The sequence below is a fragment of the Calidris pugnax genome, unplaced genomic scaffold (assembly GCF_001431845.1).
Source record: "Calidris pugnax isolate Ruff unplaced genomic scaffold, ASM143184v1 scaffold56, whole genome shotgun sequence".
In the NCBI taxonomy this organism is placed as follows: Eukaryota; Metazoa; Chordata; class Aves; order Charadriiformes; family Scolopacidae; genus Calidris; species Calidris pugnax.
Window position 1 is genome coordinate 18,669,456 of NW_015090839.1, and position 17,504 is coordinate 18,686,959.

The 17,504-nt window shown below is 36.9% G+C and overlaps 1 protein-coding gene across 2 annotated transcripts in view; it reads left to right on the forward strand.

Moving 5' to 3' along the window:
* Positions 1–16,746, forward strand: part of RBM25 (RNA binding motif protein 25) — a 33,569-nt gene extending 16,823 nt beyond the window's left edge. Inside the window, exons 8-19 of one of the 2 annotated variants that reach the window (XM_014941708.1) lie at positions 1,797–1,850; positions 2,113–2,196; positions 5,814–6,094; positions 7,037–7,253; positions 7,584–7,673; positions 9,682–9,755; positions 10,469–10,619; positions 10,967–11,291; positions 12,055–12,329; positions 12,711–12,809; positions 14,112–14,159; positions 15,217–16,746. In XM_014941708.1, coding sequence (XP_014797194.1) covers positions 1,797–1,850; positions 2,113–2,196; positions 5,814–6,094; positions 7,037–7,253; positions 7,584–7,673; positions 9,682–9,755; positions 10,469–10,619; positions 10,967–11,291; positions 12,055–12,329; positions 12,711–12,809; positions 14,112–14,159; positions 15,217–15,309 — 1,791 coding nt within the window. In that variant the 3' untranslated portion in view covers positions 15,310–16,746. The remainder of the gene's footprint in view (positions 1–1,796; positions 1,851–2,112; positions 2,197–5,813; positions 6,095–7,036; positions 7,254–7,583; positions 7,674–9,681; positions 9,756–10,468; positions 10,620–10,966; positions 11,292–12,054; positions 12,330–12,710; positions 12,810–14,111; positions 14,160–15,216) is intronic. The other variant, XM_014941709.1, reaches the window with a different exon arrangement.
* The last annotated feature ends 758 nt before the right edge of the window (positions 16,747–17,504 follow it).

Genomic DNA, 17,504 nt, shown 5'->3' on the forward strand with positions numbered 1-17,504 from the left:
ACAAAATTCTTCTTCTCTCTACTTACCGTATGCATTCTTGTAGTGTTCCTTGATCCAACTGGTTGCAGCTGTCTCTCCAGATGCGGAAGTGCTTCATTAGTTGTTTATATGTATACCTCACAAACCTTGGAAGGATCCTTCAGGGTTGAAAGGCATATTTTAATCTTCCTGCCTTACAAAATCACTTTTACATGCACGTGTCAATTTGGCTGGATTGATCAGCTGGTTTTCATATATTGTGTAAAAAAAAAAAACCAACAAAACAACCCTGTTAAGCAGGAATGAATGTTCTGGTTTAGACCTGCTTTTATGGACGACCTTTTTATGGAATAAAAGAAACTGGAGAAGAGGGAATAAGAATGAGCAAACTCAGACTTAGCTTTTCCAGCCAAGTTTCTAACCACAGGAAAGCGGGCTTTCACACCTACTATTCTGGACCTAATGTGAAAGAGATTGGAAAATTATTTGACCAAGATTTTTACCCACTTATGTCTTCTGCAAAGTAACCATTCCAAGGCATTAATGCAGTTTCAAATGCTTGTGGGGTTTAAGTGTGGTGCGAGCAGCATCTCCCTCAGGGAGCGAGTGTATCTTCCCCACACCATTGCTAGCCGTGGCTGACCTGAGGTATAAGAGCTGAGCTGAGAATTTGTTTTTCTTTCCTCTCCCTCCCTTGGGGAGAAGACGCTTTATTGGATGAGATTTTACAAATGAGTCACTGTCTAATGCTATCAGCTGTAATTTTTTTTGTTCAAGCATTGTTACAATGTGTATTGTCCTGTGGGTACATTCTTTATATGTATATATGGCCATGAATAATGCCAGGCAGATAAACATTGTAAGATGCCACAGCAGTCATGGGAGAGCTGGGTGCTGAGTATGTCCCTGGAACAGAGGGATATTCTACTAGCTCTGTGTGACAGAGAATTTGACCAATCTGAGCTAGTCAAGTAAACAAACAAGCTCTTTTTAAATACATAGTATTTCTGGGGTGAAATTACACCCTATCATCCCTTCCATCCTGGGAAGGAGTAAAAGAAACTTGAAAGTTGCCATTTTTGGCCTATGTGGATAGAGGTGGGAGTGAAGAGATGGTCCTAGCTATCTTGTTGCTATCTTGTCCTTAAGGGAGAGGGGAGAGAAGGACTGTGGAGGGTGGGGGGGAAAGGGAAGATGGATGCAGATATATATGGGGGGGAGGTGGCGGGGCAACTTGCCAGCTTTGGGGCTGGTGTCCCCTGAAGGGCTTGGTGTGAAGAAGACTCCTGCTCGTGTTAGCAGCAGAGTCTGTCATTAGTTCTTCTGGATGAAGGCATGACTGATGTGGGGGAATTGAAAATGTGTGTGGGGAACTGAGAGTGAGTGGAACCTGGTTTTCAATTTCAAGCATGGGGGAACCTCGCTAATTCGCACTAACTATTAGTTAGTAGGTGCAATCTACCAAATTTTGCGAATTAGCGAGTAAATAAAAATCAAGACATACCCACCACAAATATACTGATCATTTATATTGGCAAGTGTAGCTTAGTCTTGTTTATGATGCTACCATAGCGTACTAATATCCTATAGTATACTTCTAATTCAGTGAAGTCTTACTAATACGAGACCTCACTATGTATTTTAAGTAGTTCAGAGAAGGGAGAATTAGCGAGGTTCTTCTGTAATTTTGTTAAATCAAAGAAATGAGATCACAGCAATACAATATTGCTTTATAGTACAAACATACGAAACATTGTTTTCCAGAGTAGTGTGCAATCTATTTTTAAAAAAAAAAATCTCCGTGGATTTTTCCGCAGATTTTCCGCAGATTTCCAGTGGCCCCACTGATACCTTATCCACTCATCACCAAGGTTCGTTTACATTGTAGGCTTTGACAATGACTATGTTTACTACTAGTTGCCAGATTTGTGACTCTTGTCCATCTGATTTTTTTTTTATTATTATTTTTTTTCACTCATTAACATCAGACTGTCAGGTTTGGTACTGCAGAAGGACTTTGTTTATCTCTTGCAAGACTGGTTGAAAACTTCTAACCTTCGGCTTTTCTCTTGTTCTCCTGTGTCTGTACAGATGGCTTTTAATGCTTTTCCTCCTGTCCCCCTTGTTTTTTAGGAGGATATAAATGCTATAGAAATGGAGGAAGACAAAAGAGACCTGATATCAAGAGAGATCAGTAAATTCAGAGACACACACAAGGTAGTATTCTTGTTTTTGCACTTCATACAAATTAGGCTTTTTCAAAATCCAAAAAACCACTATTATAAAATTTAGCATTACATTGCGATATCACTTAAAATGATGTTTATATTAGGTTTTATATACATATAGTTCTTTACAAGTCATAAAAAAGACAACTACCACGTTAAAGTGGCCCTTGACATCTTTATGCTAAGACTTTGATTGCTACTGAGTATTTTGCAGTCGTCTCACTTTAACATGAATAAAGGCAACTTAAGTTTCTACACATACATTAAGTCAAGATATTTATAACTAAAGGCTAAACGGGGCTGCAGTGTAAGACATACACTTGAGTGTGTTTCTGTAGGTAGATTTGTAACATAATCCAAGATATTATGAAGAGTTGAAACTTGAATTAAATTTAAGTCTTTTATTTTAATGGTTCTAAGTTAAGAGTGGGGGAAGATTAAAACTAGGTCAGTGGTTACCAGACTTACCAAACTTTAGATGCATGGAAGAACTGTAAATTCCCATAAAGCTAATCTATTCATTGACCCCCACCATTATGATAGAGATCATATGGTGACTAATGCAAGATGAAACTCACAGCTTGGAAAGTAACATGGAATAGGATGTAAGTATGAGCTTCTGTTTTTTATTATACTTATGGATGCCCCCTCAGAAAAATATGCAAAGGGGTAACTGGCTTGGAAATGTTTGTGCACATCAAGTCCCACCTCAGGGTTCCCACTTACAGAAGTTTCCGTTAATGCTAGTGCATCTGTGAATGTTTCTGCTTTGGAAAATGATACTTGTGGGTAGTAAAGCACAACTATGCATGTCATGTTCTTATTTTAATGTTTAGCTTAAAGTTGGTATTATTTTTTCCCCAACAAGACTGGAATGGTCCTTGGCCTAGAGATGTCTCAGCAGGCTCCTCTTTTGAGCACACGCTTTTATTTCAAAATACCCCCAAACCAATGCTAAAGAAAATGTTGAAGGTACAGCAAGGTGAAGTATGCCCGTGTTACTCAGCTTTACCACATGCAGTCACTGGGGGTGGTACCATGTTTTCACGCGACCGTGTCAATGTAAACACAAGTGACTACACGTTGTTGTATGTACACGTATTCAGTTTTTCTCTTGACGGAGGTTGTTGGAGCTAAAAAACCTGGGGAAAAATTCTAGAAGAAATCATCTGGAGAAGCTCAGCCATTGAATGTGAAACCGGTCAGTGGTGAATCTTTAGTAGAATTGTGTTCGATTCCGAGCCCCAAGTCGTCACTGGTACTAAGATGCAAACAAGTAATAACTTGTAAAAAAAACAAAACCAAAACCAAACAAAAAACCAACAAAACAAACAAAAAACATGCTTCGTTGTTTCAGAAGCTGTTGGGCATTTTATCTGCCTTTAATCTGTTTTATTGGGGGGGGCTATTTTGGGTTCCTTAACATTAAAAATCAACTGAAAGTAGTCATTGTATATATTGGATATGTTTAAAAGGGGCTGTTGAATCTTTAGCAGCTGGCTAGTGAGCACAGTGAACCTTTGCATGTTTTTGGTATGAGTTTATAAAAAAAATAACCACAGACTGTGAGGGTATCAGCATTGCAGGGGGCGTCCATTTACAGCACGGACGAGTCTGAAGAGAGCTCAAGGTAAGATTTATAATTCTTCTACCTGTTCATTTCTGTTCATTACTTCAATATATCTGATACCGTTTCCATCCCATTACCCTTTCAGATCCTCTTATTTAGACATATAGAAGTTGATGAGGTCAGATTTTGATTACAAAATAGACCAATTTATTTTTTCAATTGTTTTTTGAGAAAGCGGAGCTACAAAATGGATTTTAACACACCAAGATGTGTGTATTTACATACGTGTGAATATATTTTTAAAAAACCCAACCAAACAAAAAGAAACCCACTCTCTTGAGAAATCATTTTCTCACCATGAACAAAGTTTTTGAGAGTGGCAAAAAAGCAGGAGTTCAACCAAAGAAATTTGTATTGGAACATCTAAGATAAGCTGTAAGTATCAACCACTTCAGTATGTAAAGTTTTCTTTAAAAGTAGTTGAAATTTGAGGTAAGTTGGATTTTTAAAAGTTGACAACCTAGTTTAAGATCTGACCGTACTGAGGTTTAACACTGTAAAACCCCTATAAAATACAATCCTTTAGAAATTGTTTTTCAGCCCAGTGTATATTGTAGAATCTAAGTTTTGTTTTTTTTCATATCAGTTTTCTACCAATTCCTACCATTTTTAGTCCCTTTTTCCTTTTGTGATTTCAATGTATCCAACATCGGTTTGCCTGTATTGTACTATCAATGCAGTGTAGTTTCACTGGATACATTAATCACTAGTGAATTAGCTTTATTTCTGTAATCCTTTGTTGGTTCTCTGGTCCCTGTGCCTGTGGCAGAAGAATACTTATCAGGTAAGATTGCTTTTTAAAGTTGTCTTAAATGCTTTGTTTGAAAGAAAAGAAAAAAAAAATCAGAGAAAATGCTGTTTCATTATTCCAGTTTTTAATTTCATTTCAGTGATGGTAAACGTGGAGCCAAAGGGGATAAACCTGTTTATTCTGCTCAATATTTGTTCAAAAAAAGTGGTATTCTGGCATCCATCAGGTTGAAATTTGGTATATTTGGTTGTTATTTGGTATATTTGTGAACCGTGTACTTGCTCTTCCTCCCAGAAACATAGCTTATAGGCAAGGTTAATCCAGTGTTGGCGGTCCATGTCCTAGCACAGCATCTGTAAGTTAACACATAACAATTGCTTCCAAGGATGGATTTATCTATCATTCTGTTGATGTATTTTCTATTGTCTTATAGGAATTCTGGTCATATGAACTGTTTCTAATTGAAAAAAAAAAAGTGGCAATTTTGTACAATTTTTAGTAAAACTGTAGCAGGTAACCCTTTAGTTTCTGTGTTTCAAAAGAGCTATTTCCAACCTTTTTTTTTAACTCTCTCCATCTTGCAGTGGTGGAAATTAAGGATTCCATTCTGCAGAGCCCAGTTCTTACCAATGAACTGTTAGAACTTTTTTAGGGAGGGAAAAGGGGAAAGGTTGCAGTTCTCTTCACTGTTTAACCACATGCACCACGTGTAAGTGGATAAATTTCTTTACCCAAGTTTTCATATAGGACGGTTTTGGTCTGCCAAGACTTTTTGGGAAACAACTCACTATCCCAGTAAGCATTCCACTGAAATATATTTTCCTAGTTGAACAGAATTAATTTTTATCAGCCAGAAGTTCACTTTGCTTGTACCCAAGTGGCTTGTAGGGCCAATGGAATTTGTGGCCCACCTGAATCATGACTGGCAGTGCACTGTGTTTGTGCAGTTTAGTCATCTTACAATACGAGGCCAGCCCTACTCTGCTAAGGTTGGAGATTGCTGGTCTGTGTAGATCTATGCTTTTGCACGAAACTTAGTCTTGTGATTGCTGCATTTTGATTTCATACTTATGAGTTCCAAAAAAATACCCACCAAACCCTATTTAATATTTTAAAATCAGTGGCGGTTTTGGTATTTCCATTACCAGCCTTGTGTGTTGCGCCGGGAATATCCAGTTCCTGTAACTACAAAATTAACTATGAAAGTTCTCTTGTTGGTTTTTAGAAACTGGAGGAGGAAAAAGGCAAAAAGGAGAAAGAAAGACAGGAAATTGAAAAAGAACGCAGAGAAAGAGAAAGGGAACGGGAACGTGAACGAGAAAGGAGGGAGCGTGAAAGAGAGAGGGAACGTGAACGAGAGAAGGAGAAGGAACGGGAGCGTGAACGGGAGCGAGATAGGGATCGGGACCGAACTAAGGACCGAGACAGAGACCGCGAACGAGACCGAGATCGTGACAGAGATCGTGAAAGGAGCTCAGATCGCAACAAGGATCGCAGCAGATCAAGGTAAGTGCACTCGAGTTGCTATTTATTTAAGTTTCTCCTAGTGCTGCTTACTAAGCTTACTATACTATTCACTAGTTTACTGAACTTACTATAGTTCAGCAGATCAGCTGCCATTCAAGAGAGAGTGGTCCTTTTGGAAGATCACGAGTAAAAACAGGGAATCAAAACTTTAGATCCTGTATTTAAAGAAATTGAAAAAATATTTTATTCCCTCCACAGTTTAGTAATACAAGGACTGCAATACACAGTAAGCAATCACCCAACCGTGACTTAAGCATAATGATTTTATCTCAACTTTCTCTTCTGTTTTCATGGATAGCTTTATTCCTACTTGTTCTCTTATGTCTGCGGTATCTTGTAGCTTCAGTAGGTTTTACCTTTTCCTCTGGGGGGATGTGTGTGTGTGTGTTTGTGGTTTTTTTGTTTGTTTTTTAGTTTTAATAAAAGCAAGGGGGTTTCTCTTTCAGTCCTTAACTGCAAATAATCATGTCAGGCTCCATATGCTGCTTTTTTTCCTCTTCGTGATAGGAAAAAATAGCTTTTTCACTTTAAATTTTCTGGTCAGTAGGGTTCAAGTTGTCTGTAAGCCATGTAAACATGAAGGATTTATTAAGCATGCTCTTTATTTGTGGGGTTTTTAGCTATTGCTTATTTACAAAGAACTGCTAACAGGATCTGATAAGAATTGTCATGTTCTCCCGCTTAGTATCTGTAGATATCGCTATCTAATGGTTAGTGCTCAAACAGCTACTTTTAGGTAAATGGGTTTTTGAATATATTAGAAGTATAGATTTATGCCCATTGCTATATTAGCTAATCGTCTTGTACAATTGCAGAAGAAAAATAACTCGCAAGATGCTATAAATTGTGCATTTGAAGTTAAATCATTTGATTGAGAGGAAGGCTTCGGACTTAAATTTGGATTTTTTTTCATTCCTTCAGAGAAAAAAGCAGAGACAGGGAACGAGAACGGGAACGGGAAAGAGAACGAGAACGAGAGAGGGAAAGAGAACGAGAGAGGGAACGGGAGAGAGAACGGGAGCGGGAACGAGAACGGGAGAAAGATAAGAAGAGAGACCGAGAAGAAGATGAAGAAGATGCCTACGAACGCCGAAAACTGGAGAGGAAACTGCGCGAAAAAGAAGCGGCATATCAAGAGGTAGGTTGGGACTTTTAATGTTCCTTAAGGGAAAAAAATCGTTCCTGAGGGGTGATAATAAGTCTTCCAGTATAAAATACATCAATCCTCCTCCCTCTTATTTTCCTAAATACGTTTTCAATCCTTTGACTATGAATTTTGGGGCAGAATACGTAAGTCAGTGTCAAAACAATCTAGGACTTCTTATTCTGGCATTTTTAAATTGTAAATAAATATTTTGCTTAATTTTAATGCAGTTGATTTTAAGCAATAATCCAAACTATCTTCAAAGTAGTACCACTGTTCTTAATATTCTTGAAATTAGAGCACGTGTTTTTTCTTGTGTTGTAGCGTCTTAAAAACTGGGAAATCAGAGAACGGAAAAAAAGTCGAGAATATGAGAAAGAGGCTGAAAGGGAAGAAGAAAGAAGAAGGGAAATGGTAAGGCTTCTAGTTTTATTTGTAATTTTCCCCCTATCTTCATGTCCCATGTAGAATGGAGCATTCTACTGCGTTCTTTGTGACTAGTGATAGAGCTCTCATTTTGTACAATCTAGGACTTCTTATTCTGGCATTTTTAAATTGTAAATAAATATTTTGCTTAATTTTAATGCAGTTGATTTTAAGCAATAATCCAAACTATCTTCAAAGTAGTACCACTGTTCTTAATATTCTTGAAATTAGAGCACGTGTTTTTTCTTGTGTTGTAGCGTCTTAAAAACTGGGAAATCAGAGAACGGAAAAAAAGTCGAGAATATGAGAAAGAGGCTGAAAGGGAAGAAGAAAGAAGAAGGGAAATGGTAAGGCTTCTAGTTTTATTTGTAATTTTCCCCCTATCTTCATGTCCCATGTAGAATGGAGCATTCTACTGCGTTCTTTGTGACTAGTGATAGAGCTCTCATTTTGTATAAACACCATGTATGTTTTATATAAAAAAAAAGTTAATAGACTTGAAACAGAAGATATCTAATAAGTGGGAGTACTATTAGGATTCTGTAAAAAAAAAAAAACCTAGTGGCTTGGTCTTGTGAAAGCAAAAGAATGAGAAGTAGACAGTTGCAAAATTCTGTGGTTTGATTGTCATGCACTGTTACATCTGTAACCTCTATTTGTGTCAGATTTGTAGCAAAACCTACTGTATGTTCTGTGCCATGCAGGTGGAAATAGACCAGTCTTTTTACTTCCAACCTGCTCATGCCTGAACCTTCTATAATATCTAATATAATATTCTATAGTATATCTAAGCACTTTGTAAATTTCTATCTTTAGTTCATTAGTTGTGAAATTATCAGTTATCACAGTAACGCTTGGAAATTTTGTCCAAATAAAACACCTTTGGAAGACTGATATTTCTGTAATCCTCTAATTTTGTGCTAAAGCATAAAGAAGTTACTGTAAATTATGATGGTGTTATTTCACTTCATAATTCTGTCAGAGTAGGAGAGAATATATGAGAGAGTTCTAACTAGGAAATGGATTGGGAATTGCTTCAAAGCTAGATAAGCAGAGAGACAAAGGAAAGAAAAAAAATAGAAAATTTGAAAATGCATTGTTTTACATGGAATCTAATTTTCCTTCCTAAATCCCTGAGAGGGGAAAACAATGTTTGAGAATGACTCAAGGATGTATTTTATTCATGATTCTCCTGGATGCTGGCTATAGATGGCAGTTGTAGAGAGTAGTGCTGAATTTACAGCCATAATCATAATTTGTTTCTTAAAGTCATTAGTGCAGAAATATCTCACTGTTGGTTTAAAGATATTGTGTGAGTACAGTTTAGAATGTTCTAATTTATATTCCCCTTAAAGAACTAGGTTTTTTTTCCCCCTCTCATAAAATGAAAAAGAAAAAAGGAGCAAAAAATAAATATCTTCTCTTTGTCCCCCTTACCCCCTTCATTTTTAGACCTGTGCATTAATACAGTGCCACATGGTTTGGATTAGTAGCACAGCAGGAGAGTGCTTATCCTACAAGTGCCCATTAGATTTGTTTCTGTGCATAACTAATTTTTTAAAAAGCACTACTCTAATAAAATACACTAATAAAACACGTTTAAGCTGCCATGTTAAAATATCCAATATCAGACTTAGGGATGTAAAGAACAAGAACTTTGATTCTCTTCTTCTGTGACGCTAAAAAAATAACAGGGGATACATATTTTAAAACCCTTTGAAATGCTAATAACAGAACAGTAGTCTGCAAATCAGGGATGTGATCCCAGTGGACCAAAAGGATGTACTATCTGCTATTGAATAGGTCATAGCAAGTTGACAGATCCCTGGAAGATGATGCAATTCCAAAACATTTCCATTTTCTATTTGGAAAACTGTATCTTTTATTTTGAAGCATAGCAGATGTTACCTTACTAATAATATTACTGCATTTTAAATTCTTGGAAAGAAAACCAGAAATCCTTTTATAATGTTACTTGTGTTTCAATTTCTTGTAGGCAAAAGAAGCCAAACGGTTAAAAGAATTCTTAGAAGATTATGATGATGACAGAGATGATCCAAAATACTACAGGTATGTCTTTCCTAACAACAAAATCTTCATTGTTAGTTTTAACGCAGTTCTGGGGTTTGTTGGCAAAGACTTACAGAGTTTATAGTTGAGTGATTATGGGTGATGTAAGGGTTGTGTAATTATCTAAATTATTTCAGTTTCATTTGATAAGTGCCAGAAGGAAGAGGGAAACTCCCTACTGCTACTTGTTAATGCTTGGGAGTAGCTTCTCCTTCCTATCATTTAACTTGTGGGTGAGGCAGAGGAGAGGTCAGTGTAATGCCAAAATAAGGTGATGGGGCAGAGGGAAGGGATGAAGCATGCCTCTAAAAATTTCACTTCAAGGAAGTTGTAAGTTGTACAAAGCAGCAGCTTGTTAACTTTGTAAAGGATGGGGAAGATCCTTTAGCATGGGACTAACTAAAATTTACATCAAAGCCATTTAGCAGAACTGGTTCTTGTCAAGTAAAAACCTATAAAATAATTTGATTATTTTTCTAAGAAGATCAGCAGTCACATTTTCTACTTCTGTTTAATGTGATAGGGTAAATTTTGTATAGTAGTGTAGGGAACTGGTGTCTTAGATTCTTTTGTTACAAAAATAGAGGACACCAGATGCTGTCATAAATTTTATTTTCATTTAGTGGAATATACATCTGTATCGAGTATTTCTTGTATTGTACAAGGTTGTCATTGGAATGTTCTTTGAAGTACAAAATCTGTATATCTTGTAGGGGTAGTGCTCTTCAGAAGAGGCTACGAGACAGGGAGAAGGAGATGGAAGCAGATGAACGGGATAGGAAAAGGGAAAAGGAAGAATTAGAAGAAATTAGGCAGCGCCTTCTTGCAGAAGGACACCCAGATCCAGATGCAGAACTCCAGAGGGTAAGTAGCTGTTGGTCTCACAGGAGCAAAAAGAGCTCTTGTTATCCTGGTGGTACTGAGCAAAATTGTGTAAGAGATCTGATAGTTACTATTCGCTCTGTTCACTTTTTCTTAAAAAGAAGTCCAGATAAGTAGTAAGAACACTGGAAACAAAAAATAACTTTGCAGATCTATTGTTGGATGGAATATTTGGATTAATCAGTATTTCTGATTGTGATGGCAGTAGTTGCATGTACTTATTCTTGACTGAGAGAGATTAATTTAGGAAACAGAGGATCTTTAGATTCTTTCCAAACAGTGCTGGTTCTGAGAACTTCTTTTCTTGCTAATTGTCTGTTTCATTGCAGATGGAGCAGGAGGCTGAGCGGCGTAGGCAGCCCCAAATAAAACAAGAGCCAGAGTCTGAGGAGGAAGAGGAAGAAAAGGCAGAGAAAGAGGAAAAAAGAGAAGAGCCGGAGGAAGAGGAGGAGGAGCCTGAACAAAAGCCCTGCCTTAAACCAACTTTACGACCCATCAGTTCTGCCCCATCTGTTTCTTCTGCTAGTGGAAACGCAACCCCTAACACACCTGGTGATGAATCTCCCTGTGGCATTATTATCCCTCATGAAAATTCACCTGATCAGCAACAGCCGGAGGAGCATCGGCCCAAAATAGGACTTAGCCTCAAATTGGGCAAGTTTACATTTTATTTTAATGTTCCATGTGGTATCAGAATGGAAAAAAAATGCCAGTTTTCCAACTGTGGTGTATGTTTGACATATTTATGTCAAGTCCTTTTCATTCAGATGCTATGCTTGATTATTTCTGTCCAGAAGATACCTTTTACAAATCTCTCTTCCAAAATCTGGAGGAGAAAGGGGGAGGGAAGTTTTGGTGTCCTCAAGGCTTAATTTTTATAGGAATGCTCTGGGCTGGGATTAGTTATTTCCACTTGCTTTTTCAAGTAAATAGATCTCTAACTCTGTTAAAACTCATTGCTACATTTCATTGATGTAAGTATATGTTAGATCTAAACTCTAAATACTACTTATTCACAAAGACCCTTTTAAAGAAGAAAACTGAAAATTAGATTTATTTTTTTTTCTTCCTCTTGGAGTAGCACAGTGATTTGTTGAAAATTGTGAATGAAACATGAGTGTAGAGTTCCTCTGCTAAGGTTTGAACTCATGTTGTAGCCCTCCCTCGGTGAGGGTGCTAATTGGTTTCAGGGCAAAGAAAGAAGACCCCTTTTTTCAAAGATCTTGAACAAAGTTAGTTTGAGATCTTTGCCTCTTTTTCCATTTCTGTAACAGGGTTTGGGAGTTTAAAATGCTGATGCTAGGCATTCACAGACATTTATATCACATACAAACAGATACTCCTCAAGAAATGTGTGAAGAGCAAACTAGCTTCAGTTGCAGTTTATGAATATGTTGTTCTGTGTTTTGGGTTGTAGGTGCCTGCAATAGCCCTAATCAGCCCAATGCTGTAAAAAGGAAGAAGCTCGCTGTGGATAGTGTTTTCAATAAATTTGATGATGAAGACAGCGATGATGTACCCCGGAAAAGGAAACTTGTCCCCCTGGATTATGGAGAAGAAGATAAAAGTAGTATCAAAGGCAGTGTCAACACAGAAGAAAAACGCAAACATATTAAGAGTCTCATTGAGAAGATTCCAACAGCAAAACCAGAGCTCTTTGCTTATCCTCTTGACTGGTCCATTGTAGATTCAGTAAGTTGTTTTATTTTAACCATTAAAAAAAAAAACCAAACTTTTTTTTTTTTCAAACAAACCTTGGAATTGAATAGAAAAACAATGTTCCTGGGACCACTGGAGTGGAGCATGATCACCAAATGGAATGACACTTGAATACTGTATTTCTTTTCTATGTATAATACTCATTCTGAAGTATGCCTGCTTATTTTTGTTTGGTCTCTCCTGAATTGTTGCTACAAATTATTTAGCAGTTCATGGAAGGGAGAAAAAAGGTCCTGTAAAAACATGCATCTTTTGCTAAATAAGTTTTGGGTCTTGTAGCTGCCAATCTGGCAGAATTGTTTCAAGACAATAGAGTTTATGGCACTTAAAGGTATTGTTTTGGTTTTTTTCCAGACACTAATGGAACGTCGAATTAGACCGTGGATCAACAAGAAAATAATAGAATATATTGGTGAAGAAGAAGCCACGCTAGTTGACTTTGTTTGTTCTAAGGTTATTATCTTCCTTGGTGAAATCTGGGGTTTGCTCCCTATTTAAGCTGCAGCAATGACTGCAGTATCTGTATTTGAAAGTGGTCTGTTCTTAGCTTCTCTGCAACCTATGATATAATACTGATATAATACTGGTCAACAGAGGCGGCTGGTGTACCTGGAATCAATACATACCCTAATGCTTTACAAGTTACTCCTTTAATGCTTGTGCTTATGCCCTGTGCTCTCTGTTATCTGTTACATACACGTATAGAACTGGATTGAAGAAATGAGCAGTTGACAAGAGCAGCTGTTTTAATTGATAGTTTTACCATTAGATTTCACAATTAGCATCTCACTGGCCATTAACGCTTGTAACTCAAAAATTGGATTTGTGTGAATTCAGGGAGAAAAGAAGACAAAAGCTTGACTTTACATACATTTTTGGATTAACTAGATTAACTTCCTAAAAAGCTCTTTAGATGCTGTGCTTTAGTGGTAAGCAAACACTACGGTTTAGGGGTTAGCGTTAAAAGTCATTCTGCCAAAGCTTTTGGCCGTTGAGTGACTTGTTTAAAGCAAACTCTGCATAGCTTCTTCCATCAAATTGCAAACTAAGTTCTAATGACTTGTCTTTTAAAATCTGTCATGACAACTCTGGCTTTTCACCAGTAGGAATTTCAAAAAGTCTTTTCAGCTGTCATGGTGCTCGCATCCATAATGGCTTGTCTTGGTTTATCTTTTAGGGCTACTGTATGAGGGGCAAAGCAAGTGACAGTTTTGTGGCACAAGTGGTTAGTAGAAAGTGAAAAACAAAAGTTGAATATTTGCTAAGCTTAAATTTATATATATATATAAAATTTTCTAGTATTGAAAGATAACTTGCTTGGTTCTCAAAAAAAAAAAGTGAAATACTTAACAGGCAGATGGAAAATTCAGTTATGAAGGGTGATACAGGGAGAATTTTGCCTTTGTCTTCCTTCTATTAGGAATTCACTGTTGAAGAAAGGGGAGCTTATTCCTTAAATTAGGAGAGCTTAATTGGACATGCAAGAATAGCCAGCAAATACAAGACCTGTCGAATCTCTGGAACTTCCTGGAACTTGTTGCTCAGTAACTAGCCATAAACTAGCACTCACTATGATGGAATCTGATGTAGTTTAATACTAATTTTTGCCCTGCCTGATACTGGGAACTAATGAACTGGAAATACTTTTTGCATGTGCAAAGCATTCGGAATCCTTGAGAAGTAACTGTTTTTTGTCCAAAGATGTTTGTATGGTTTACTCTGAGTTCTCAGTCTAAAAACATTTGTTTCTTTCAGGTTATGGCTCACAGCTCACCACAGAGCATACTGGATGACGTTGCCATGGTAAGCAGAACTTGTGTAACTGATAAACCTTCTACATTATACTGAACTAATAGTTAATTGCGCGAAATAATAGGAGTCCATAACAGAAATATTTGGAGTTCATAGGACATGCGTAGAAAACATTCTTAGATCTGAAAGCTGTTTTTATTAAACAGATCGTTCCAGCACAGATGTGATTGTGCAGTTACTAACCTCTAGTTAGAAATAACTGATGCCTGCTCAGAATTTCTCAGTATTCAGGAATGTGGAACAAAGGTTCTGTTCCTAACAGTAGAGAGGTAAGAATCAACAAGAACAGAACTGGATCAGAAATATAAACATTTATTCCTTCTCAGTCTTGTAACTAGATTTTTATAACTAGTGGTTTAGTGGGTCTATTCCTAATTAATGAGCAAAAGGTGATCTTTTTCCTGGTGTTGGAAGAGAGAAACTTTCTGAAGTAATGCTACTGTGTCACCATATTTTCATATACTCAAAGGTGAATAAAAAGTAATTGTTCACTCTCTTCCAATAAGGAAACTTGGAGGCAAAGTTGGTAGGAGCCAGTTTCATAGGAGAAGTTAGTAAGTTGTTCTTGGTGTGACTCGTGGGTGACCTGGGGAACTTCCTGAGACATGTCGTGCATTTAAAAGCTTGCATGGATTCGAGAAAAGCCTGAATAATAAGCTCAAGGAAGAGAAATCCATCAAGGAATTCCTTAATATCCAAGGAAGTTCCAAGCTGAAAATGAGCAGAGAGTATGACAAAATTAAGAGAAAATACTACATGTGTATGTCCTGTTCTGACATTTTTCCCAAGCTTGCTATTTCTCTGCCTCTTCCCAAGCCACTTTTGGAGACTGGGATAGTGGTACTTTTATCTCTTAGTGCTCAAGAGCTGCATTATATAAGTATATAACTAGAGCCCAGTCAAGCCAGGTGGTAAATACAGGACAGACAAAATCACTGAAGTTTTACGCTTTGATTTTACAGCATCCACTTTGCAGCTCTGACGTGTCTAGAATTTGTCTTTATAACTGAAACACCTAACCTGAAAATAACCTCTGTATTTCCTACAGGTACTAGATGAAGAAGCTGAAGTTTTCATAGTCAAAATGTGGAGGTTGTTGATATACGAGACAGAAGCGAAGAAGATTGGTCTAGTGAAATAAAGCACTCTCCTTGCTTCTAGGGTTCCATTTCAATTTTGGGCTATTTTTTTTCCTCCATCATTCAAAGACTGAATTTTCTCTGTTCTCAGAGATTTGAGACCTGTATTTTTTTATGTAGAAAAATGTGAATTTTTTTGTCCTCTGCTCTGAGGCCCCGTTTACCTTTATCAGTTAGTTATCTGAATCCTGCATTGGTTCTCTTTATAATTCACAAGGTACAATTACCGGTATGTTTTATAAGCTGCAGCTACTGTACACGCTCTCTGGTAATTTTGTTATGTTACTCTGATTCTTGTAAATATTAAGAAAAAAAGCCCCTGTTTTGCAAAACATTTGCACTTAATATGGAACTATATCAGTTACAGATGAAGACATGATTTTACTGCAAATTTATGAGCGCTTTTTTTTTTGCATACTCTCCCTCTTTTTATTTAAGGAATAGGTGGCTTGAGCTGCTTTCACAGAACAGCCTTGTGTGTTCATTTGGTCCCCTCATCTGACTCTGGAAACGAGTTCCCCCAGACTTTTCATTCTGATGTGAGTGGGCAGTAGTCTTGGTACTTTGTTGCCCGTTTAGAGTTGTTAATGAAGCTGGGAACTTAATCTCTGCTGCTTTCCTCGAAAGTGCAAATTGCAGGATTTTTTTTATTCTTTGCTCAGTTAAAACAAGAACAGGACCTCAATTCAGTAAGTGCTATTAATGATTTTTTTTTTTTTTAAATGTGGGATATCTTCTGCTCAATTTCGTTTTAGCCCTTCCCCGTTATTCCTTCTGTCTTCAAAATAATCAGATGGATTTTTTTTAAAAAGAAATTATTTTTTAAATTATTTTTTTTTTTAGTATTTAGGGAAAAAAATACCTGTTTGGATGTAACCAACCATAGCAGTTAACAAAAACTATATCATAAGTTTTCAAACAAAGCTGAAGTCTTATTTTTATCCATACTGTTAAACAAGCCCTGACTTTTGTTTTCTACTGTAAGCAGTCTGTTGTCCACAAAAAGAGGGTGATATTTTCCTGCCATATTTGTATGGGTTTTTATAAATAGGCTGATATGGTATAAATGATGAGATGTACTGTAAACTGCATTTTTTATCTCATACCTGGGTAAGATGACAAATCGATAATGTGCTATGAGCTGTTTTGATTGCAGGAGGACTGTGTTCCAGGGAGCAAACTGTCTCAAAAACATTTTTAATTTTTAAACACAATTCTTAATAGCAAACAAATTAATTAAAGGTGTTCCAGTATCTCTATATTGTATTTAACTGAAGGATACAGGTTGACCTGTTCAGAAAACATAACTGTGACCTTGAGTTACTAGTTCTTTGTATCTGGAGAGGACACTTGAAAACACTGTTCTTAACAAACGGGATCGTGTAAAGGTTCCACCATGTAAATATTTCAGATATTAAAAATGTATATATTTGATTTAAGGGCTGACATTCTTTTGGAGTCTTGTGCAGCATGCAATTATATTTAACACTGATTTCTGAATCAGCAAGTTTTCACAAATCAGGGGTGGGGTTTTGGTTTTTTTTTTTTTAAACTACCTCCTGCTCTGTCAGGTGAGCAGAAGCCTGCAAACACAGATGTGATCCCAATATGTTCTTTCGCATCCCTGTAATACACACCACAAAATGTTCTTTTTTAACTTGAAGGTGTTACTTTTATGTTGCAGTTGAGTTTGTGTGAGAATATTTTGTTTTACATACTTACATGCTGCAATCTTCCTCTTTTTTTTTCCTGCAACTTGATGTTACCCTAAAAATACTTCCCCATTCTCCCTATACAGTTTTGCATCAGCATTTACCAAAAATTCTCCAAATTCTAAATAAATTCAAAACTTGCTCTGTTTGTAGTAAGCACAAAGAAGAGGAAGAGTGAACTTCATGAGTGCTCTTTTGTCCTGCTGATACAGCATTCTGACTGTCAGTAGTAGTAGTTAAACAAGTCAAATGCAACAAATGCATTGTAATGGCACTATGTGACAGGTTGCCTGGCCTCCTTGTTGAGATTCTTCAGTGAAAGCTCGAGTTGTGAAACTTCAGCTTATTTTCTTTGCCCTGAAGTAGAGCTGTTATTTATGCATTGGATGTAAGCTTTGCTCTCTTCCTTTCCTAAGAAGAATGAAGGCATCTGGGTGAGGAAGACATCTAAAATTTAAGCTGGAGTGTTAAATATCCAGGTAAAG